The 25089-nt window shown below is 42.7% G+C and overlaps 1 protein-coding gene across 1 annotated transcript in view; it reads left to right on the forward strand.

Moving 5' to 3' along the window:
* Positions 1-25089, forward strand: part of HTRA3 (HtrA serine peptidase 3) — a 265925-nt gene that overhangs the window by 109646 nt on the left and 131190 nt on the right. Inside the window, exon 2 of the mRNA XM_078678531.1 lies at positions 19577-19676. Within this exon, the coding sequence (XP_078534657.1) occupies positions 19577-19676 (100 nt within the window). The remainder of the gene's footprint in view (positions 1-19576; positions 19677-25089) is intronic.

Here is a 25089-nt window from a genome sequence, read left to right on the forward strand (position 1 = left end):
GAGTTGTATCCATCGACCTGGTAAAACCACAATCATGTGGCCGATAACAAACGGTAGGCCAAGAGGACTCCCCATAAGTAGCAGAACACCAAGGTTTGCTACCAATACAGAGGTCCTAACTAAGAGGCTAATCACATTCGAAACGCCTACAGAAGAACAACAAGGACTATGCAACAATGCAATGGAACTTAAACCTCTGAAAACCCAAATAAAAACATTTAGCAAAGACACACCAATCTACAATGAAGTAGCAAACGAATATGCAAGAAACAGTAATCCTGAAGCAATTGGAACAATTGACAGAACTGCATCCGGCTACTTCATAAACTTCGATGATTCCTCTGAAGGGTTCAGTGAATCAAAAGCACAGCCATCAACAAAAACCTTTAAAGATAAAGCTAAAGAACTTTTGAAACAACTGAAAGAAACATATCTGATTTCTCCATGGATCGAATTTTGGGTGGGTTTTGGTGCATTTATCCTCATACTTTGGCTCATCATGGTACTTACTTTGGGACGCTTCATTGAGGGAAAATATGCTAAAATGGACACAGCAAGTCAGAAAATCAACTTGATCCTCAAACCACACACATCTTCACACGTCGAGAAAAGAGAACTTTCTTCAGTCAACTTCACAGCCAATCCTATACCGGGTGGGGTAGCATGGGACAACACTGACTACGAAATCTATGGTCCGGTTGAAATCCTGAAATATCCACACCAAATTAAGATCTCGTTGAGTGACTTTGTAAAACCAAGCTCATTTGCTGATGATTGGGACTTTGAAAGTATAAATAATATGATGTCTGACTTAGTGATGTCTGCTAAATTTACCAAACATGATTATTTGCAGGGTTCGACTAATTATGATAGTATGTACTGTTATAACCACTATGGTAACCATTTTCTACATAAATCGGCACAACCTAGAAATGTTTTAAATTATAATCAATGGGAACATTGTGCAACCCCTCCAAAAGGAAGCTCAAGAACCGTTTATGACAAATATTAATACTTTTCAGGTTTCAACACAAGTAATGCTGAAACATTTTATTTCAAATTGTCAAATAAGACAGGGACAAAGACCATGCTAACAAACACGAAATTGATATATTCAGACTCATTTTTTGAACAAATGAATACTTTTGGTTTTGATTATTGGGACAAAAATGTTGAAGTAAAAAGTGTTTGGGGTACAAAAGAATGGCAAGTACAAGGTATAGAATCATTGTTTAGAGCCTGCATGATCCCAGAACAAATTATATTTTTAAATGACACTATTCAACAGACTACCTGTCTTGGCCTAGCCAAAATCAAAGACTTAAATAAACCGTCTATTCCAAAACCAACAATGAACAGCAATAGCTCTACAGATGAAGAGATAGACGTAAACTATGTATTAAACCAAAACAGAACACATCCTGATTGGAAACAGTGGTTGATCTGGCCCACAGATACTAATAACTGTCAAGACGGGTTCCTGAACAAAACACAGGGGTTCAAAATGACCAGGCCAGACCCTAGATATCCCCAAAGACATCACCCAGGGATAATAACCACCTACAGTGTGGGCAAATTATGCCTTCAATGGCTACAAACTTCCACACGGGCAGAAATTAAGCAACACCTAACTTTACTTACTGATGGTGCTGACTTGCGTGATTTCATTATGGGACCACGCAAACAGCGTCAAAAACGTTTCATAGCAGCCTCTGTATATGCGGCATACAACGAGGCCTGGAAGGTGACTCAAATTGAAACAGCAGAGAGAATACGGGAACTTGACCGTATTAATTTGGAAAAATCACTTTCTGTAGTGGACAATGGGTTAATGACTCTGTCCTCCAGAATTTTTTCTTTGGACAGCATTGTGTCTTCAGCAATCGACATAATATCGCAAGACTTACTATTGTTACAACACGGTCAGTCTCAATTGCGTTCTATTGTACAGCTTGGCTGGACGTTACAAAATCTGCGTTCAGGCTATGTGCCTTGGCGTTTAATCAACACAACGTCACTATTCCATATCTTTAACCTTACTGATAGACAAATCAGTATGGCACAAAAGGGGGCTGATTATACAATCCTGAGCATTGAGAAACTCGAAAGATTACCAGTGACAATGTCAGAACGACCTGTCAGTGAATGGATAATACATGGGATAATTAATATTCCAATTTCAACCTTCAGGTTTCAATACTGCCAAAAATATATACAGGCTGGCATGTACGAAAAATTGGGAAAAGGGTACATTAAAACAACATGGAACTTGCCCTATTCGCATGCATGTGTCAGTAATAAAGGACAGAAAGTGTTTCTTAGTGGCAATAATTGTGCGATGTCACTAAGCGGTACACTTCTGTGTAATGGAATTAGTTTGCATGGAGCCTGTGAAGGGAACTCAAATAACCTTTCATGTCACCAGCAAGGCGCACCTGCAACAGAAATAGAACCATTCTTTCAAAGACTCTATAATGGGAGTTACATTCTAATTGTAGATCGCAGATGTTGTAGTCTTATGCCCGGGACTCCTTATCTCGTAACTACGACTGCGAAGGTCAAGTGCTGTGGACACTCATTGTTCCCCAGCTCCTTTCCAGACAGGGAGGCAAGGGCATGGCCCAACTTGAAAATTACTTCTATTCGAGTAGATACTTTAAGCAGAATGAAAACAGTGCTTCTTCAGACGCCGACCAGGCTCACGTCATCAAAAGAAACGTATGATCTCCAAGTCGCAAGGACGACTGCAGAGATACACTCTTTATTATCAACTAATTCCCCCATACATTTCGCAGAAATCCTGAATGAAATCTTAAATATTTCTGATACCAGTGGAGTCTCAAAAGTATTTAAGACAGTATTTTCGATGGCATTAACACCATTCAAAGCCATACTGGGTATTTTTCCAGACTTCGTCCATTCGATTTTTGGCGGACTTCCCCTCATTTTGGGACTAATTGCAGGAATCCTATTCTTGGTCCTAATATTTCGTTATGGCAAACCATGTCACAGACAAAACACCTGCGACAAGGGAAGAAACAATCCTAGCCATTGGATACCGGGACCGGATATCAAAAATCCTGGGACTATCCCGGCTTAGAGACCTGAACATGACTTGGTTTCTATCATTTCGACCAATGTGGTAACGATGTGTTTTACCTGTATTAAGGTGCCTGCTATGCAGAGAAGAATGCGTGTTAGACACCTGTCTGACGCTACAATCGGATGCGCCAATGGATGCAGAAACATTGTTGGGTCCAATAAAGGCTCATGCTTTGTCCTGCCCTCAAAGGCTACCAATCCTGATGACGGCATTCGTGGAAGCTTCACCACTACGATTAAGGGGTAGTGAAGTTCAAGATGAAAGCAGCATCGATCAGGTACGACCTTCTGTCAGCAATCCAAATCAGAACGTCAATGGAGACAATCATGCGCACGAATGCATGGTTACACCTTTTTCCGAGTTAGTGGAACTTTCCCAGGAAGCTGTTGACAGCTTTTTCGAAAGCCTAAATGATATGATGTTCTCACCAGAGCAGAAATAGAGACTTTTGAGCAAGCTCGCACACGGCGTTCCCTGAATTTGACCTTCAACTTTAATAATAGAGTCACATGAACAAATTTCCCTCCAGTTCACGGACAGCAATTTTTTCAGCAGCCCCAAAATATTTTTGCATATTTTTTCGGGACACTTATCTTCTGCTTAAAGTAAGAACTATTCTTAGAGAACTATAATTTCTAATTTTAGATACTTTATAGACATTAGCTGCCCGCTGGTATGTTCATGATTATTCTTATTCTGTGATGAAATGGTCTCGAACCTTTTTTCTGTATTAAGAGCCATTTCATGTGTAAATTCTCATATACCAATTAGCAATAATGTATACAAATGCGTGATTACTTTAGCATTATTCTACAGCTTGAGTGCATACAATACATGTAACTGCATTTTTTTCGTATATTTGATAATTTCAAAATGCATTTATGTATTTTGGGTTGGTAAGGTATACACTATACTCTACAGTATGTTTTACTATGCCTAGATTAGTAAATATGTCCATAGTTAGCGTGGAGTGGGTGTGATGTATTCCTATAGGTTCTGTATCGATCCCCCTATTCCTGACCCTATTCTGGTTAACAAGTTAACTAGCAGCCAGCCCATGATGCAGAAAACCCCCATGATGCAGGAACCGTTATCTGATAAAGCCACACTACGGCACAGGAACGTGTTATCTGATTAGGTCATAACGCTTGCCATCTAATTAGACAAGCGATATTCCTCCAGCCCCTGATAAGGCATACGTAGTTCTCAAAACAAATCAAACCTATGACAGACCTGGGAAAAACCCTGCGGCCATTGTTTTGATTTCATCGAGAACTTCAGCAAAAGAATGTGCTAACGACCAAGTCGTATGACATCCTTATTGACGTATCTATGTCCATCCTTACGTCAATCTCGGCACCTTAAAGGTATAAATATTACCGATATTGCCCTATGCAAACACACGCGGTGGTGACGAGATCGGAGCAGCCAGATTTGACGAAGCCCAGAGCAGAGCAGACCCCGCTGGCGCAGCCCCGCCTTCCTGACGCGCTGAGAACGAGACGCTGCTTTCTCCTGCCGAGAAATCAAGCACTGGCGCTTCCGGGTAGCCCTCGCAGGCAGCCTGGAATATCGAGACCAGAGACGAGAGATACCATCCCTCATTCATCCTAAATTCCAGGTACAGAACTGAATAACCCCTCGCAGAGAATTCTTTAGTCAGTAACTTGGCAAAACAAACTTAACTTAAACTGTAACTTTCTATTCCCGCCCACGTATTAGGCTTAGGTCAGGTACATTGGGGTAGGCGTAGTTAGAAACACCAGTTGAGTACGATTAGTCAAATGTATATGTGTATGTATCTATTTTATTCATTTTAAACCATCATATGGCTTAGAAACCATATCAATGTTTTTACAGTATTATTTTATACTTCTGCTTTTAATGTATGCACTTTACTTAACCATAAGTATTGCAATAATATCGATCCATTTCTCTTGTATGAGAAAAGAGACTGATCAATAAATAACATCTTTTATTGAACACGCCCGTCTCTTCCTTTTCTCTACAATCTGGTGAGACTAAGAATGCACGTACTGACTGAGTAAAATAAATTGCCTTTTGTTCACACGACTCTAGAGATATACTCTTGATTAGGGGAGAGCAAAGTTGTCATGTTCTATGGTTGTCAGAAACTAAATCCCTTCTTGTCTATCCAGGGAGGTTCAACTCCTCCTTGCCTATTCGAGAAAGTTTCTAGTGAACTCTGAGCTAGCTGGCAAACCCAAAACTTTAAGTCTAATATCGACAGTAGTAGACCTAGTTAACGTCTGGTCTAGGCCTATACTATTGAAGGTATTATTCCAATGCGCAGAGCCTATTGGGATAATAGGAACTACACTACAAGCTGGTCTGGGCTACTGTCAGTTTACCTGGATGAAATGTCAGAATGGTGGTTCTGTTGGGTGGTAGGGCTGGGGAACTGCCCAGTACATGTATGGCATCACACACTGCTTCCTCTGATGGGCTGAAAGTGCCAGCAAAGTGTGAGTAATTAACAAGTCATGTTGGACCAGTGCCAACTAGGAGCTTGGAGGGAAGGTTCAGTTAGATATTACTGTCTCTTTAGGGCTGGGGACGAATCAGCCACATGACAGCCTCTGAGTTAGAGATTTTGCTATGATAAATTGCAAGACATATAATTTTCCAGAAGACCATTATCCTGGGAGTCCTTCCGCCATGAAAAACAAGCATTTACAATGCAACGGTCTCGCCTTTGCAAAAGTTAGAGCTATTGGCATTGTAAATGACAATTTTTTTATTTATGTGTTGGTTTTGAAAACAGATAAATAAATGGCATTGTCATTTACAATGCCTAAAGCTTAATATCTTGCAAATGCCACACACAAACACACAGACCCACACACACAGACTCACACACACACACAGAGCCACACACAAACACACACACACACACAGAGCCGTACACACACACACAGACCGAGCCACACACAGACAGAGCCACAGACAGACAGAGCCACACACACAGAGCCACACATACACAGAGCCACACATACACAGAGCCACACACACACACAGAGCTACACACACACAGAGCTACACACACACACAGAGCTGCGGCCGGGATGAGTAAATTATGTGGCAGGCAAAGCCAAATTATGTGGCATAATGCAGCACACTTTATGCTAGTATTATGCCATTATTTTGTCATTTTTACTCCTGCTAAAACTACCTGGGCTTTGGTTGCACCTCATTTTTTCAAGTTTAACCATCGAATATAGCAATAAGCAACAAAAGGTGACCAGTCAAGTTCTGGTAGGGGCCTTCCATGGAGCAGCAACACGTGCTGCTCCACTTTTAGTAACTTTGGATCCCAAACACTGAATTGTAAAGGTTGCCTGGACACAAAGATGATGCAGTACGGCTGTAGGGCGCTATGGAGATCTGGTTAAAGAGATATGGCCCAGTTTCAGGGGTGGAAAATGTGGTCCGGTGTGAAGAAATTTAAGGGGACTCATTAGAGAGGGGGTTAAGGAGACATAGATGCCAGAGTTGTCTGGAGTAAAGAGGGGGTCAAGGTGGTCTGATCTTAAGGGGCACAGAAGCCTGGGTAAATCGGTTGTTAAAGACGTGTTAAAACCTAAAGGTAGTTTGATTCGGTGGTACAAGAGGAAGAGTTGAGGTGGTCTGGCTAAAGGAGCCTGGTTTTAAAGGGGTCTGATCAAGGTGGTCACATTGCAGGTCTGGCTGAAGTGATCTGGTGGCAGAAAGGTTACAGGGGGGTCTGTCTAAGGTAGGCTGTTCGGAGGGAGTAAAAGGGGGTATAGCGGTGTGGTTATAGACGGGTTAAATAGGAGGATGATTAAGGAGGTCTGCGTCTACGCGGCTAAGGCGCTCTGTTTAAAAATATGTTGTTACAGAGGGGCTGAACGAGGGTCTGATTATGGTGATGGGTCAGTGGGGGAGGAGAGTAGATGTTTGGGTAAAATGTTCTGCATGCATACGCGCCCCTGCACACTTACCTCTGGATAAGTCCTTGGCCAGCAACTGTAGCATGGCCGTCTTCCCACAATGCACCTCTCCCACAAGGGCCAGCTTACACCTCACAACGGCGGGGCCTGGGGGCTGTACCTTTCTTTCATACTCAGGACGTGCTAAGGGCAGGGGCCCATCATGTGCTGAGGCTGGCCTCCTGATGGTAGTACCTCAGACTCTGCTGAGGCCTCTGCGGGTCCCGCGGCTGCGGTAAAGTGTGGAGCTGGGATATCTGCAGGTCTCCCGGCTGTCCCGCTGCAGTGGATCCTGTCTGAGGGGTGCTCTGACTACGCCACTGGAGCAGCGCGCTGAGGGCCGCCCGGCTGCTGGTGTTTAGGCTGTGCTACCTCTCAGGCCTGCCCCAGGGCCCTGCATCTGCTGAGGCTGGGGAAGCTAGTGCAGCACAGCCGCAGCACAGGCTCTGGGGGCCGTAGGGGAGCTGTGCAGCAGTCAGTCAGCCCTGGTTGTTCTCCGGGGGGCCTGTGCACGTGCTGTTGTAGCGGCTAACGCACTGTTTCGTGGGCACTCCTGGGGGGTGGGGGCTCTGCTAACATGCACGGAGGAATGTGGCGGCTGTGGCTGCAGGAGGATTTGCCAAAAGGGCTCTAGCCAATCCGGAAGCAGTGACAGGTGAGGGCGCCAGCCAATATGTGGTGTGGGCAGCCCCCTCCACACCGGCCTGTCATTAATGCCTCGATTGCACACCGTGAGACCAGAGGGGCCGCCATTCTTTTGTTTAGAATTGTCTCGGGCACTAGCTGAGGTAAATAATTGTACCCAGGGCACAAGTCCTAAAAAAAGAAGCCTGGGGACGCTGTCACCGGAAGTGACGTCACAAATGGTGGCTTGCACCATCGGGCTCATTGCCTCTCCTCGCTCACCCCTTGGTTGTGATAATACCGCAAGTAGGGGCAACCTGTCACAATTTAGTTATTAGGTACAACTCAAACTTGTGCGCTGCGGTCACAGAAACAGGAGAAAGAGGTGTGTTACTTGTCTGACTGCGCCCTCTCGTTGTTAGATAAGTTTCTACAATGTGTAAGAATTAAAAAAAGAGACTTGCTACTTTACAGAAACCATAGCCCCATCCCCCATCCCAGACCATACCATATGAGAAAGGTTCGATTCCCCCACAGAATTGCCCTATGCACTGTCCCTCTTTTATTGCAATTAGGACACTCCCTAAGGAAAAAAAATACAAATAAATACATTCCTCTGCCCACAATACACTGTCTTATTATCTAACTGAATTGAGGAATTAGACCCCAAAGGAGGGAGAGAAGTTTTTGGACTGGGAACTGGAGGAACTCCAGGACCAAAAATTACGGAGTCATTCAACTCCAACCTATAATGCTTAACAAAAGGGCTCTCAGACAGACGACCATGTCACAGCCCTACATATTTCCATTGCAGAGAGGCCCCGTTTGCTTCTGCCCAGGCAGCTGCTACCCATCGCTGTGAGCTCCAATCTGCCAGCACATGTGCAGCGTACTGTGAGCTCCGATCTCGTCCCAAAGAGGCCAAAGAGTGAAGTCCAGCTGTTTGGCAGGGGAGACGGCGTTCACCCGTTAAAATAAGTGGGGGGACGCCGTCCACCCGCGTGGTACCCCGACTCGAGCCCTGATTGTACCTACAGTAAAGGCAAAACGGACGTTATCTCACCAGTCAGCGTGGGATCATAAATCCCCCATACCACACATCCTACAAACCGAATAGCCCCAAAAGTAATTTAGCCCCCAAAGAGCTCAGTGTCATTACCGCCCCAAAGACAATATACTTTCAACGGTCTTCAATGGTAACCCCCCCTTCCAAAACAAGCAAAGTAAGCGAGCCTCTTTGCACCTTGTGCAACGGTGTGACGGAAACATAAACAAGCACTCGCCATTTGTCTGTAAGCTCCGTCCTTTTCAGACTGGGGGCGTGTTTTTTTGACTGTTGTTTAAAGCCTAGAAAGAAAGTCAAAAAACACGCCCCCCAATCCGAAAAGGACGGGGCTTAATTTTCATTGAGCAAGTGAAAAGTAAATTCCACTCTGCTGGGAGGGATCCAAGAAAAATAAGGCCTGAAATCTCTCCGTGCAGTTGGCAGTACAAACGAATTCTCAGGAGGCCCATCTAAAAGAGGATCTCTGCTCCGCGGCGACGCTCCTCCAAAATAAGATTCTGATGCGGAAGGAGGCGAGGCCTGCTGCGCCAACCGGCCTGCTATTCTGCAGGCACGGGGTAACGGCGTGCTTTAATGCTGGCAGTGTATGCCAATGATGGTGCCCGTCCTCTCTGTGCACAGGCGTGGTATCTGTCACCGAGAAAGAGCACGCAGGCTGGGGCGGCACATCGACACGGTCCTCGTGGAGGAGAGGTCGCCCTCTGACGGACGGGGCGAGCGGCGGCTTGCGTACCTGGTTGTGTTTGCATTGCCAGAAGATGTCGTAAGGCAGCTGGAAGTCGATCCGTTTCTGCCAGAGGTACTTGCCTGAAATAGAACAAAACTCGCGAATGGGGACAGGAGGCGAGAACATTTCCGACACACTGTTCCAAGTGGCTATTTCAAAGGGAAAAATACGCAACTTCATCGATTTTTGTTTCGCCATTGTCTGGAAGCCCTGTCCTTTTCAGACTGGGGGACGTGTTTTTGACTGTCAGTCAATGGAGAAGAGGGGAGAAAGAAAGTCAAAAACACGCCCCCCAATCCGAAAAGGACTGGGCTTAGATCGAAAGAATGTCGTCACTGGGACCTCTTCTCCAATGGCTGGCCACCGTTTAGGAGGCCAGCCAATGGGGAAGAGGGGCGGGGCTTAACCTCGCTACTCCAAGTCATTAAATCTTGCCAGAGAGACTGCGCATGTGTGCAGCCTACGCTAGCCGAGACCTAAAGATAATAGTTAATAATTCAGTGGTAGTCATTTAATTGTCAATGTAGGTTAGAAATGCTGATTGGTCCCTGCTGGAACTTATACCTGTAATAGCATAGCAAGGTTGCAATAGGCCCAATGCACTAGAGGAAAATGGGCCTCCTTCTGACAGTTTGGTAGTAAAACCATTCTATGTTTGGAGTACAGTGGTTCGCTCATGCCCTTGAGCCCCGGTGGTGCTGCACCTGCAGCACTATTGAGAGCTACACTACTAAATACCTTTTAATGCAGTTTAAACATGCTTCTCAATAGAATGTAGTGACCCCAGGGATCTATTCAAGCTGTGTAAAGACCTGCTATAGCAAACAAGCATTTGCATTGCAATAGGTCGCAAGTTTGTAAATGACAATAACTTTTATTTATGTTTTGGTTTTTAAAACATAAATAAAAGGCATTGTTATTTTAAATGCAAATGCGTCTTTATTATAGTTACTTAGTTATAGTTAGATCAGAGTCTCCTTAGGAAGATCCTTTTTTATTTTGCTAATAACTTTAGCACCATTTTACAAACTTTTTGAAACTTTACCCAAAAATATAATCCACTTCAGGTTCTTCCTGCAAAGGTTTGCGCTGATCTGTCAAGCGCGGGGAAAAAAGGAGGTGGAGGACTCAAAACTTGGATTTCTATGCTAATTCACAAAGTAAAATGTGGTCCCACCTATAGAAACAAACAGTGGCAAACCCAATAGGTCTCCTGCAAGAGTTTCAAAGAAAATGGAGGCGCACTAAATAATTGTTCAGTAGAGCCAGTAAAGTTCATATAATCTTCTTTATTAAAAAATAGTATAGGTAAATCGGAGCACAGCCAACGTGTTTTGTTCCTGTGTGCCAAGGAACTTCGGCAGGGCTTAGTACAAATAGTAAAGTGATTGTAATAACAATACATTATCGATTCCGTGTTGAATAATTCCTCTATTATTTATAATAACGGTAAAGTCCAGATATCATTTCTTAATATACAGTTAATATGTACGTGCAGTCAAATGTGAAAATTCAGAAGTGATAACATATCGTCCCGCAGTTAAAAGATCCAAAAAAGGATGGACAGAATACTTCAATCCTTATGGTAATTTTTAAGTGAAGTGAATGGTTAGCAAAACGGCATAGTAACCCTCAATGTTTTGTAGCCATGATGTACAGCAAAAGTAAAGAAAAAAAGTACAATAACGCTGTCAGTGATAGTCACATTATTCCTTAATGTATGGTAGGCGTGAGGCAACACTGAGGGAGTGAGGATGGGGTGGGGGTGGGACACAACACAGAGAGGGAAGGTGAGGCAGAAGGCAACACAAAGGGGGCAACACGGGCTAAAGAGGATGTGGGGGAGAAAAGCACGACTCATCTGTAGCATGGCTATAGGTGAAAAACAAAAGCTGTGACACGTCCACCGCTGACCACGTCATAGAGCCTTTTTTAATATTGCTGGTTGGAGGTAACACGGAGGGAGTTAACATGGTTGAGGAGCAACATGGACAACGGAGGGTGGTCACGTTAGGGGCCAACATGGACAAAGTCGGGAGGGGCTAGGAGCAAACACAAGGCCAACAGACGATAGGAGGAAGTTTGGAGGTGGGAGCAAGCACATAAACATCAGAGGGTTTCCTAAATGAAATTGTATGAGGAATTTGCATTTTGGGACCCCTGTTTTTCTCTGACCCTGATTGACAGATCACCCTGAAACTTTCCAGAAAGGAGCGGAGGAGGATGAACTTTTTTTTAAAGTTTCGAGAACAGTCATCAAACGGCACCAAAGTTATTAGAAAAACAAAAAATCTATTTCCTATGCTAACTAGGTCCTAACTATTACTGCATAGTGGTGACCACCACTGATTAATATATTTGTGTGTGTGTAATGTAGAATAATATAAAACATTTACGATAATATTCGTTTAACAAATATTTATTTTGACTTTAGTAAAATAAAATACAATTATGTTTTGAAGTACATTGTATATATTATTGATTAAATAGAAATCATTTATTTAAAAAATATATATATTAAAGTTACAGTAATTAAATTAATTACGTTTGCTGTAACATTAGTTCCTGTGGGGTTTTATTAGAAGTGCTTACCTCCATTATTTTCAATGGGAGGTTGTTGCAGTACCACTAATTGGCCATGTGTGATGCTAAAATTACTATAGTTTAGAGATTATGTACATTTACGACTGCTTTGGGTGCAGTTTGGATATTCTAACTATAGAAGGGTGGCTTGTGAATGGCAAAGGTCTTACTCTTTTTTATGTGGGTGCATGTCTCTCCTTAAACCTTTCCATAACCAGATCTTAACCACCTGCTTTCTTCTCCCTTAATCCCTCCCCTTTAGTTGCACACATTTCTCATTTTCCACCTGCTCTCCTCTGTACCTCCCACATTTACTACTAAAACATATGCTTACATATGCAGAGATATCTGCACAGAAAAACGGAGGCTGAGACCTCCGCATTTATGTATGCAATTAGCATTTTGTTGTTTGTTGGTAGTACTATTAGTAGTAAGTACTACTATATGTACTACAAAACGCAGTTTGTGAGTAGACCCCCTTGTCTCCTTCTCTCCACTCTCCTCGTCTCCTAACTTTTATCTGTATCTCCTCTTGCCCCTATCTCCGCTCTACTTCGATCCAGCTCCCTTCTACCTTACTGTGTCTCTCTCTTCGCTCTTTTTGCCCCTGATGATCTCTTTCTCGGTTCTACTCTCGAATGTACACTGATTTATCAATTTTCCTTAACCCTACCTCACTGTTTGCTCTGCTGGCCCAGTGAAAATATTTGTGTGCCCATCTCACTCATTGCCACTTCTCTGTTTACTCTGCCAATGTCTGTCTCTTTTTGCTGTAGTCTCTTCCTTTCCTCTGTCTTTATCGGGCTCCTCTCATCCTTTTTTTTCTTTTTTGAGGAGTTTTATATAGTGCGAACTAGGCCCGAAGGTATCAGAGTGCTTTATATGAGCACCAGTTACGTTATAGGCAGACACATTCATTTTTGCCCATAATCACAGAATGTTGAGCGTCCCTGCTGAGAGTGGGACCCAGTTCCCCAGCTCCGAGGTCGACCACCCTAGCTGTTAGGCCACATTCTCTCCTTTTGTTAAAACTGTTAGCTCAACCTTCTTCCTTGTACCCAAACATAACAAAAGGCATCGTTAGACAAATACACGTCATTTGCTGGCAGGCCTTAAGTGATTGCATTTTTGACACTGACTGCTCTCTGCTTACTGCTTTGGATTTACCACACTTGCATTATGCAGCATCACAGTATCAGACTCACACCTTTACCATGACACCATCATATTCACTCTCATGACGCTCAGACCATTACTCTGACCCATATGACTACCCCAGGATGCTTTGCATACAAGAACACATCCGTTTTCTCAGCTCTAGAATGTGCTTAAACAGCTATCCGGAGGTCTGCTGTCTTCAAGTATCTCAACCCCGCAGTGTGTGCATGTCTAGCTTTAACTTGACAGAAAGGAGCTGGGGCAGGACATGCACGAATATGACTCCAACAACGTGAGTCATCACAACGCGTGCCATTACAACGCGGTTGTTGCAACGACCGCGCTGTTTCCACGCAAAGCCATTACTACGTAAGTCATTATAACGACTTGCAGTAAATGGTGCGCTGACATTAAAAATGTATAATTTACTATTCCAACTCCAGTCTACGTAACAGTAGGGAAGGTGTTGGAATAGTAAATTATACTATTTCTAATGTTAGCACGCCATCTAATGCAAGTCAATGTAATGACTTGTGTAGTAATGGCATTGTGTGGTAACAACGGGGTCGTTGTAATGACCTCGTTGTAATAGCATCGCGATGTGATGCCGGCGTTGTTACGGTTGTTTCCCTGCATGCACAACTATAATGATCATGTATCAAAATCTTTCAATCAATACAAACAATAATGTATTCATCTGAAAACCAGTGATGGTTCCAATTATTTTATAAATTTTCATTATAACATCTTTGTAAATGAAATAGAATTAAAATAATCAATGGAAATCTTTCTTCAACATAAAATGAATTCTCAAGAATTCTTTGTTAACATAACGTTATAACATTTCCATACATCTCCATATCTGCTGATAGAAAATATGGCCACTGCATTTCGGGACTAGCGTCCCTTCTTCAGGGCCAATCTAAAATAGAGAAATGAACATAGTTAATGACTATAGAACTTAATTATCATTACAGTGTAGTCCGATCATAGTGGGGTTCACTTCCTTTCTTATGTGTGGCCTTTGTGGTGAAACATAATGGTTTACACTGTAATAAGTGAAACCAGTGTGTTGATGCTGTAAGAAAACACACCTTGTGATTTATCATGCAAAAGAATACCTGTGCTCAGAAACCACTGTCAACGCATCTGTGTGTATTCAAATAATTGCTATACTGCATAACCCAATACCTCCTAATGAGAAAATACACAGTTACCTTAATGAACAAGGTTCAACTCAATATCTACAAAATAAGAGACAATCAAAAACAGGAGGTCTGTGCTTTTCATCGAAATAATTGTAGCCAATAAAGTTTTCAATCATTAACTCACTGATCCGTACCTGGTGTACCTGGCGTTGTTTTCAGAATCGCGTTTGTAAATCTTTCTTTTAAAATAATCAATGCGAGTCTGTCAACACAAAATATGTATATCACACCTTTGGCATGACTTATTAACAAAATCCTAATTGGGATCTCTCAATGCATGCTTACCTATGGATTAACGGAATTCCTAATCCTCGTAACGTTTGCACAAAAATAGATTAATCTTTGCCTCCACAGAAACATGATTTTGAACTTTCGGCGCGTGTACGTGAACCTCGCGTTCAAAGGTCAGCTATAGTCACGTTGCTTCACAACTGATCCCGCCATATTAGAAGATCTGATATTGTTTACTCTCTGTATAAGTGGACTCCTCTCCTCTATCTCCCTACATCTGTTGACACTTTAACACATAATTGTGATGTTATCCACTGTGCCTGAATACTCTGCCAGACGTTTATAAAATTTAAACGTGCATCATGCACCTATTCGACACCGTATTAACCACAGCCGACAGATTTTTAATTCTTCGTCCCCCTGTCTTAACCTGTTGACCATTGTTAACTATAGATGCAACCTTATGGCCTTATCAGTTTCACTGATGAATCACTAAACGGGACTCGATATCTATGAACTAGTAATGATATACACTAAATTTAATGACAGCTGACTAACATTGGTGATGAACTACCGAAAAATGCTCCCTAGTTTGTCATTTTGACCCGACAAGCCACAAAAACCATAAAAATTATAGTGCATCAAAGTGAAAACCTATGTAAGTGAATAGTGCATCTGTGGTAACTATTGGTGTTTTAGAAAATGGTGAATTCAAAAGCCCATATGCTTAGGTACTTAACAACTACCATCTGGTATCTGGTTTCAACATTAATCACTGAATACTACTGATGATAGCTTAGTGATTATATCTAATATACGCAATGTAAATGGAGAGTGTGTGAATGAAGCATGATTGTTATGTAACTCATGTTGTGTGGCGATGTTTACTTACTGAACCTCTATGACACTACAGGAGATTAAACCTCAGTGATTCTATAAAAAAACACAGCATCTCTATTTTATCATTCAACCCTTTGGGGTTCAAGGTGTCTAGTCGTTTGATCCAGTATACTTCACGCTGCATCAACTTTTTTTGTTATCTATACAATGCGTTTTTGGCACTATTTCCACTATTTGAAACTTCAGTTGGGCTATGGTATGTTGGTATTTGTTCCAGTGTCCTGCCAAATTAGAAATTGACATACTTATTTCTGATTTTGCTCTTGTGATCAGTTAGCTTGATTTTCAACTTTCTCTCAGTTTTGCCGATGTATGATAGACCGCATGGACACTTGTAAATGTAAATGTGTTTGTATTTATATAGCGCACTTCTACCCTGAGGTCTCGTAGCGCTGTATTCATACCGCTGTGGAACCCTTCCTGGCTTTCCTGTGAGATGTCCACTCCTGGGCACCTCCAAGGTGAAGCCAGGCATCCAAGCGCTGCTGGGGCCGTTGTGGAGATTAAGCAAGCTATTGCCCAGAGTCACAGAGTGGGACCCATGATTAGACTAGGCACCGAGGCGAGAATTATCAGGTCCGGGGAGATTGAGACCAAGAGCCGCCGAGGCAGGAATTGAACCCTGGTCCCATGCCAGACCTCTGCATCAGGGTTTTCCGCTCTAACCATTGAGCCACGCTTCTCCACTGAATTGCATATGTTAGATTGCTGCATTACAGTCTGCAGTGTGTAGTAATTTTATAGGATTGCCAGTTTGTGGATGTTGCAGGGTGTTGCCAGGAATTACCTTGTTGCAGTGTATGCAGTTCTGACATTTTTCTGTGCCTTCAAATTTCTGATTCATGGTATTTGCTTTTCTTGTGAGACTCTCCTTGATGTTTTGTGATCTTTTGTATGCGAATAATGGTTTCAGATTAAGCAGGCCATGGTCATCTGATTCTTGTTGAAGCATTTCCCATCTTTGCAAAACAATATGTTTAATCTCGGATGAGTGTGTTGAATATGTGGAGGTAAATACCTTCCTATTTTAGGACACTTTGGGGCACATGCATCATTCACAGATTTTGCGATTCTTAATTTGCGAAAATTACCGAATCGCAAATTAAGAATCGCAAAATGCTATGCATCATTTTTTTGGCTATTAATTTGGGATTCGGTAAAAATCGCAATTTTTACCGAATCGCAAATAAATAGCGAATTCCTAAGTGCATTTTCGCAAATCCCATTGATTCCTATGGGCCAAAAGGCCCATAGGAGTCAATGGGAAGGCATTTACAAATTCGCAATTTGTTGATGCATTCCAAGGGTGCGGGGGGGGTCCAAAGGACCCCCCCCTGCATCCCTGAAATGCATTTGAAAGTGCATGTTTCACACATATCTGTAACATGACAGTTTAAAAAATGCATTTTTTTGCTTTTTGACAGATTTTCGCAAATTAACACGAGGGTCAACCTCGTGTTAATTTGCACTTCCTATTTCATAATTCGCATTTTTAAAAAAAAATGATGCATTGCATTTAAGGAATCGCACAAATGCGATTCCTTAAATGCATTCGCATTTTTAAGAAATGCAAAAAAATGCGAATTCTGAAAAAGGGTTTGATGCATCCTAAAAACGTATTTAGGAAGCGCAAATGGCCGAATTTACCGATTCGCACCGTTTGCACTTCCTAAATAGGTTGATGCATGTGCCCCTTTGGGTCTTTGTAGCAACAATTCTTCATGTGAACTTATTAGTGCTTTGTGTTCATTGGTATCTAATAACTCCCTAGGATATCCTCTTTGAATGTATTATTCCTTTTGTTCAATCAAACTTGTTTTGCATTTGCTCTCATCTGAAGTGATGTGTTTTATTCTCAAAAAATTGAGCATATGGTAGATTACGCACCAGACTGGGAGAGTGAAAACTTTTAAACAAAAGTGTATTGATCCTAAATGTGGGTTTCTTAGAAACTGAAGTTTGGAAACCAGAATCAGTTAATTCAACCTGTACGTCTAGGAATGGTAGATTTGTTTTGTTGATAGTGTGAGTAGATTGTATCCTGGGATTCTTGTTTAGTTTTGCACTGTTTTGAAGCAGTAGCGATTCTGAATGTGTCACGTCAGGTTAACACCGACCTTATTAGGAGTGCCCACCCACACAACCCATGTCTAGCTTTGGGCATGTGTCTGTGACAGTAAGTTTGCATACCTATGCATTGTCTATATTTGACTCTACGTGTATCTGCTGTGTGTTGTTGACTAATTAGGTGTTATTAGTATGTCCATTGGTGCTTGTATGTCAATATGTGCTAATGTTTGACTCTATTAGTACTTGTGTACATTTGTGCCTGAATGTGTGTTGAGGGTATAAGGTGTGTATGTGTCTGTGTGCATGTGTGCGTGCACGTTGTGCTTTTGTGGGCACTATACAAGGCCAGGCCTATTAGTTTTGCTAATGCTTATTTTATAAATGGTAAACAAGAGGACACACCTTAATTTAGCCTGCTACAAAATAGCTTCTTTTACTATATGTTCATGTTTTCCATATGATATTTTAGCACAATGTCCCGCACATGCTCTAATTTTCACACTGGCTAATGGCATTTAGTGTATCTTAGAAGTCTGCACTTGCCACGTCATAAGAGGTTTGTTTATGTCCTATTATGGTCTGCTACCAATGTTTTGAAGTGAAAAAAAGAGATGTCTATGGCGTGCTATAAACAATTGTTTTTAGGAGATTCTTTTATTCTCTGAGAGAAGTACGATATACTGCTGGAAGATAACAATTTAAGAAAATAGAAAATCACAATTCCTTTGTAGCGCCTTTGGAGTTGTCAACGTATGACTGATTCTGCATGTTTGATCTTGTTCGCATTCACTGGGCAGTGTCTGATGAAGCAGTGGGCAGTATTGGACGGACAGGAGAGTATAGAAGAAACGTCCCTAGTAAATTCTCCTTCAGACTCAGCATTTCCTCCAGAAACCAGTGCATCCCCCTTGGTAAACATCCTTTAGAACGCAACTTTTACCACGCAGTGCCTTTACGACGCAACTTTTACAACGCAAACCATTACAACGTATTGCGCTGGGGGCGCTCTAGGATAGGGAATAGGTTTAATGTACTATCCAACACCTCCCCTACTATCCACGGGGACTGGAGTTGGAATAGTAAATTAAACTATTCACTCTCCAGCGCCTAAAAGCACTATGCGTTGTAATGGTATGCGTTGTAAAACTTGCGATGTAAAGGTAGGCGTTGTGAAAGTATGCGTTGTAACGTCATATATCCATTTCCCTTACCAGTAAACTCTGACTTAAGCCCTTTGTGTGAAGTGAGTCATCACAACTTAAAGCAAGATCTCCTGCTGGTTATACACAGACCAGGGCAGTAAAGCTGCATCCCTGTCGCAGTGCCATTTGGCTGACATTGACAATGGAACACACTGTACAGCTTCATCAGATTAAAAAGGGGGTTTGGCTATTACGTTTGACGGTGTCCTTACACCCCTGACTTTCTTAGAGGAAACGTAGGAGATGTAGATACTCGGGGTCACCCTTGAACATGTGTTTCCAGTTATTCTGTCTGAAATGGGAAGATCTTGGAGTCTGGTGTGGGAACGATGCTGTCTTTGTTTCTTCTCTAGATCTTGTCCAAGAGTATGTTTCTCATTGTTACTGGGCTAACTCACATAGGTGGGAAAAAAGCTGCAGGAAATGTAGGGAAGAGGGTGTGGCCTAACGCCTAGGGTGGTCGACCTCGAAGCTGGGGAACCGGGTACGAGTCTCAGCAGGGATGATCAACATCCTGTGATTCTGGGCAAATCACGTAATCTCCCTGTGCCTAACAAAAATGAATGAATGAATGAATATGTTCCACGACTGGTGCTCATGTAATGACGGATACTTTCGGGTCTAGTTTGCGCTAAATATAACTCTAAAAAAAACAAAAATGTGCGTTAGGCTTAGGGAAGAGAGTATGGGGATATTTTCTTATTAACATACACAATTATTTCTGCCAGTATAGGTCACCAACATCGGAACAGCCCACGCTACAAGTTTAACTTCATCGCAGATGTTGTGGAGAAGATTGCTCCAGCTGTTGTGCACATCGAGCTTTTCCTGAGGTACTGTGCTTTCTTTTTAATCACACGTGTGTAATGATATGAAAGTGCACGCACTATAACCTAATATAGAAAGTGCATGATTTATAAATGTGCAGTTAACAGGGCAGACACTCATGAAGGTTTCATAGATGAAATATTTCTGTTAGGAATGCAAGATGGGCCATGTGAATTTTGAGCTCAGCTCAGAATAAACTAAGCAGATGCTTTAACTTGAAGATGCAAAGTAAAGTAGAAGTATGTAAGCTTTGCAAAGTCATCCCGTGTACCCTCTGCACCCCCATTGTTTTGCCGACTGGTACTGGTGGCAACTGACTCTGACTGTCACTGGGCCCTGTCTAACCAGGCCCAGAGTCAGTGCTATGTTGAAAATACAGTGACAACACCCACATATATCAGGGTACACTCTGTGTTAGGGTACCCCCATGATTGGCAGGACCTACCCTATATGTCCCTAGTACATAATAAGGCAGGGAAATTAACTACCTACAAGTCCCTAGTATATAATAGGGGCTGGCAGTTTAAAGGCCAGCAGCCCTTTCTGCAGTTGCATGTGTGCACTACTGAGAACCTGTGGTCATTTTAAAAGCAGCCATGTGTTGCAGCACTGCTTTTAAATGTATATTGTGGCAAACTTGACTTTGGTGGTAGGGGCACTTAAAAAGTGATAATCTAAAATAACATGGCATATTAGGTACCACCAGGGTCTCCCCTAGGTGTCCCAGCGGTGGGGTGGGGGGGTGGGGGGTCATGTAACTATAAATAGGGTCCTTTTAAAAGGTGTTTCATTTGCCCTGGGATGGAAGAATTGCACATTTCACTTTCCCCAGTCTAGTAAAGTGCCTTCCAAAGTCGACTTTGGTGCTAGTAACACTGGAGAGTGAGGATCTACACTATTTTGGTATATTCAGGACACCTATCGTCTCCCCTAGGTTTCCTAGGGGTGAGGGGTCTTGTAACTATAGGCAGGGACTTTATAAAATATGTTTTAATTGCCCTGTTGATGGAGAAACTGCACATTGCAATTTCCCCTTTGTAAATCGCTTGCCCCATAGGATAACATTGCAATAGTTTATGAACTCATATCTATTACTAGGAATTAATTAGCCTCAAGGGACCCCTGGCAGAAAAAGCAGCAGAAAAGTTTTTTAGTCCGAAGGTAAAATCCCGACTGAGGCCTACCACGTCGGGTATCCAAGCTGGGCTCCATTGCGGTTGGCCTAAAACTTTAACTTTGTCCCAGTCAAGTGCGACTAGATATTGCTATAGGTTTCTAAGTGCTATATAGTGCTGAATATTTAAAAAATCATTTCTCTAGTTTCATACATTGGATTTTTGTTGTTCCAGTGTCATTTTAAAGAGAAAAATAGTTCCTAATTTTATAAATTGGTATTGGAGTTTTAATGTGTGTTGTGTTTTAATTATTCACTGAACAGTTGTTTTTAAATGCTTTACATACTTGTCTCCTAAGCTTGCCTGCTCGCAGCCAAGCTACCAAGGGAACTGGTAACCAGGAACGCCCACATAAAGAGCGTTTGCATAATCAATGCGCGACAATATTAGGGCGCTGGTGACCATCTCTTTAGTAGAAGTAGAAATGGCAGAAATTTCCTAAGTGATCTTAGAATACCAAAACATTGTCCGGCTAGTTTTTTTTCTGGGTGGTAAACCTGAGATCCTCATTAAACCAGATCCCCAGACTTTTTTACAGGTCGGCCTCTGAATTGGGTAAAGGATATTTGGCCGGCCAAAGGGATTCCTTGAATTGAGAAGGAAAGGTACCGTACAAAAGGATTTCAGACTTATCCTCATTGCACTTAACCTTCGCAGCATGAAGCAATTTAAGAACGTCCGACAGACAGGCTCTGGCCTGAGCCGGAGAAGAGTAATCTTTCCTCCAGGTAAAGAGGAGATGGGTGTCATCAGCGTAGGCAATGACCTTATCCCCTAGCTCCTCTGCCAGATAAATCAGAGGAGTCATATAAATATTTAAAAAAACGAGGGCTTAGGGTAGAGCCCTGAGGAACTCCAGTGGACAGAGCTTGTGGCGTGGAGATGAACGGGGGCAACCAGACTTGCTGTGAGCGTTGGTCCAAAAATGAGCCACCCAATGCAGCACAGACCCTGTCACCCCAATGTCAGCCAACCGGGCCAGCAACAGTGAGTGAGGGACGGTATTGCATGCCGCAGAGAGGTCTAATAAAATCAGAGCCGCTCTGTGGCCAGCATCCAAACACTCTCTATTGGCCTCAGTCTCTTCAACTTAGGCCGACTCCGTGCTATACTTGACCCTAAATCCACATTGAGCTGGATGGAACATGCCTTCGTCTTCCACGAAGGCAGTAAGTTGTCTATTTACTCCCATCTCCAGCAGCCTGGCCACGCAGGGATCTGACGGTGAACCAGATTTAAGTGCTTTTACAATTGTCAAAGAATCTTGCAGAGTGATGGAGGAAAAAGCAAAGAAAACAGAGGATCCATGTGGGCCCCCTAGTGCGGGTGACGGGACAGCGCCCTCAACTGATAAAGTCCTGATTGAGGATCTCTTAAAATTTTCTTTAATGGCCAGAATTTTATTGATAAAAAAGCTCGATCATTTCTCACACAAAGCAGCCGACGTAGTAAGAATAGTACTTTCTGCCGTGGGTGCCTGGAAACTCTGTACAATGGAGAAAATGTCCATAACATTATTTTTTGAGAGAGCAATTCTCTCAGCATCGTACATGCTTTTATCCTGCAGAATGGCAGCATAATATCGTTTTTGAGCTTTCCTCAATAGCTGACAATAACACACAGGGGATGCTAAGGGTCTATGAAAGACTACAATAAACTAAACGCTCAAATGTAGTGTATAGTGTATAGAAGAGATACATTGATGATGTTTTGGTGGTGTGGCGCGGAGACACCACTTCTGTACCTGCTTTTCAAAACTGGTTAAATACACAGAATCAATACCTCAGATTTACAGATGAGTATCGCAAGACAGAACTCCCTTATTTGGACCTACTCATATCCCCCAAGAATGGCCATCTAACAAGCAACCTGTACCGTAAGCCAATGTCTAGGAACTCTCTGCTTCGGTTCGATAGCCACCACCCACGCTCCCTCAGAGAAAACTTGCCTTTCGGACAATTTCTTAGAGTACGCAGAAACTGCTCTGAAAATTCTGACTTCCACACACAATCTCAGGATTTATCCTCTAAATTAAAACAACGATTGTATCCAGGTGCCCTAGTGAAAAGGTCATACAAACGGGCTTCCAATAATCACCGAGAGGCCCTATTGGAACCACCTGTTACAAAACCCTCGCTGGAAAATTTGACCTTCGTTACTACTTTCAGTACCGCTTCATCTAAAGTACAGAAAATTATCCGAAAGAACTGGCGGATATTGAACACTGTTGGAGACAATATTCCATTCCCACTTTTCTCCTTCAAAAGAAGTTCAAATCTAAGAGACGAGCTAGTACATACTAGACCTCGGTCTATACCACCCGATTCCATTACAACTTTGTGGAATCTTCCATCTGTCCAAGGCCACCACCCATGTGGAAACTGTTCAGTGTGTCCGCAGACCAAAAAAACTCTGACAGTTGACATCGGCACTCCACGGCCATGGGTTCTAAGACGACACACCAACTGCAATAGCGAGAAAGTGATTTATTTAATCACCTGTCCGTGTTCTCTTCGCTATGTAGGCATGACGGCCAAGAAGGTAAAACTCAGGATCCAAGAACATCAAAGCACCATCAGGCGCAATAAGCAAGCCACCCGTCTAACTAACCCTTTTCTGACGATGAAACACTCTGTTGACGATCTTGAATGGCTAGTTCTTGAGCAACCATTTATCCCCTCACATGTCAGTGATATTTCACATTATGTGTTCATAAAAGAACAGAAATTGATTTTCAAGTTAAAATGCGACACGGTGGGGGTGAACGATGAGATTCCGTGGACCCAGCTCTAATGATGGCTACAAAGGACTCTGTTGTAGAATAAGTATCATGTATTCGATAGTCCCCCTTATTCTAAAATATAGACAAATACTCTGTTTATATATTATATCAATATACGATTCGGTGCCTAGTTCGCCAATAGCTGCTTTGTCACAGACAAATGGGGCAGTATTTATGACAACAGCATGGGCACACAACATTTTTTTACAATTTTTGCCATGAATGAACATACAGTCTCACAAAGCATATGAGGCTTCATGCATTATATATGGAGTGCCGGCGAGTGCGTTTTGACTTATCTGTCCGCCTATAAATGGCCCTTTTTTCTACATGCATGTTGCCCCCCTGACCCTCACCAGGACAGTCCCAACATCTTAATCGATCAGACCTCCCTCTGATTCCCAATAACAATCCCACTATTGTGGCCAAGCTCGATATATATGTATATATTTTTATATATCTCCATCAGAGGCCGAAGTTCACTTTTTGGCTCTAGATGTTCGACTTACGTCCAAACTCATTCGTCACACCACAAAGGCTGTCCTGTGTTACTGTTTTCTTTTACTCTTGTGTCTCGGATTTTTATAATTATATTTATAATTATTCTTACATTTCATCATTTACGGTTTATTTGACCATACTGTCTTTTGACTGTTTGAGCGATATTCCTGGGTCTGGATGCCGGTACAAGCCAGGTACCTTTTACACCAGGAACCAATCACGATATGGCTAGCATGTCCCCTTTCTGGTCCGCTCATTCTGTCAAATCAGATTGATGAGGTTGCTCTGTCAGGAGCCCGTGTCTCTCTACGGTCCGTATAAAGACAGATTCAATACATTTCCACAGCTCCATACACAGGACCTATTACATTTGGGTGACGATGTCCATAACACTCGTAATACCTTTCCTGACAACAATCTCTTGTCAGGCAGCAGCTGATTTCCGGTTTCCGGTTTCTCCGTGAACCTATCAGCATGCTGCAAATGCGGCTATGTTTCAACGATATATGCTTACATGTTGGTCCGCATTACAATGCTCCGACTCGATCAAGATCTGACAGACTTCCGGCCTTACATTTCCTCTTCCGGGTCACAGTCTAAGCCATGGACTAATCGTGACGCACTTAGAGGATGAACCAATCACGATACATCCACTGTGTTCCTCTCTTTGGTCCGCATCCTTTGCATTTATACCGGACCTAGTCGCTTTGTGAATCACCTCCCCCTCGGCTCGGAAGCCAGCCCGGGGCACCGACGGACAGGTGGGTGATTTTACTCGTGGGATAATAATTATTTGTCAGCATTTTTCATCGCCGATGTGTTTACCAGCCTACATCTGTGCTTTGCTGGTTTTTGACGATGCCTCTCCTCCTCCCCTTTTTTCCGCTATTACAACTGATTGACCAACCGGCGGAATGTTCTGAGCATCTCAATGATAGGAATCACCAATTGGTGACATTA

Source organism: Lissotriton helveticus, chromosome 2_2 (assembly GCF_964261635.1).
Source record: "Lissotriton helveticus chromosome 2_2, aLisHel1.1, whole genome shotgun sequence".
NCBI classification, from domain to species: domain Eukaryota; kingdom Metazoa; phylum Chordata; class Amphibia; order Caudata; family Salamandridae; genus Lissotriton; species Lissotriton helveticus.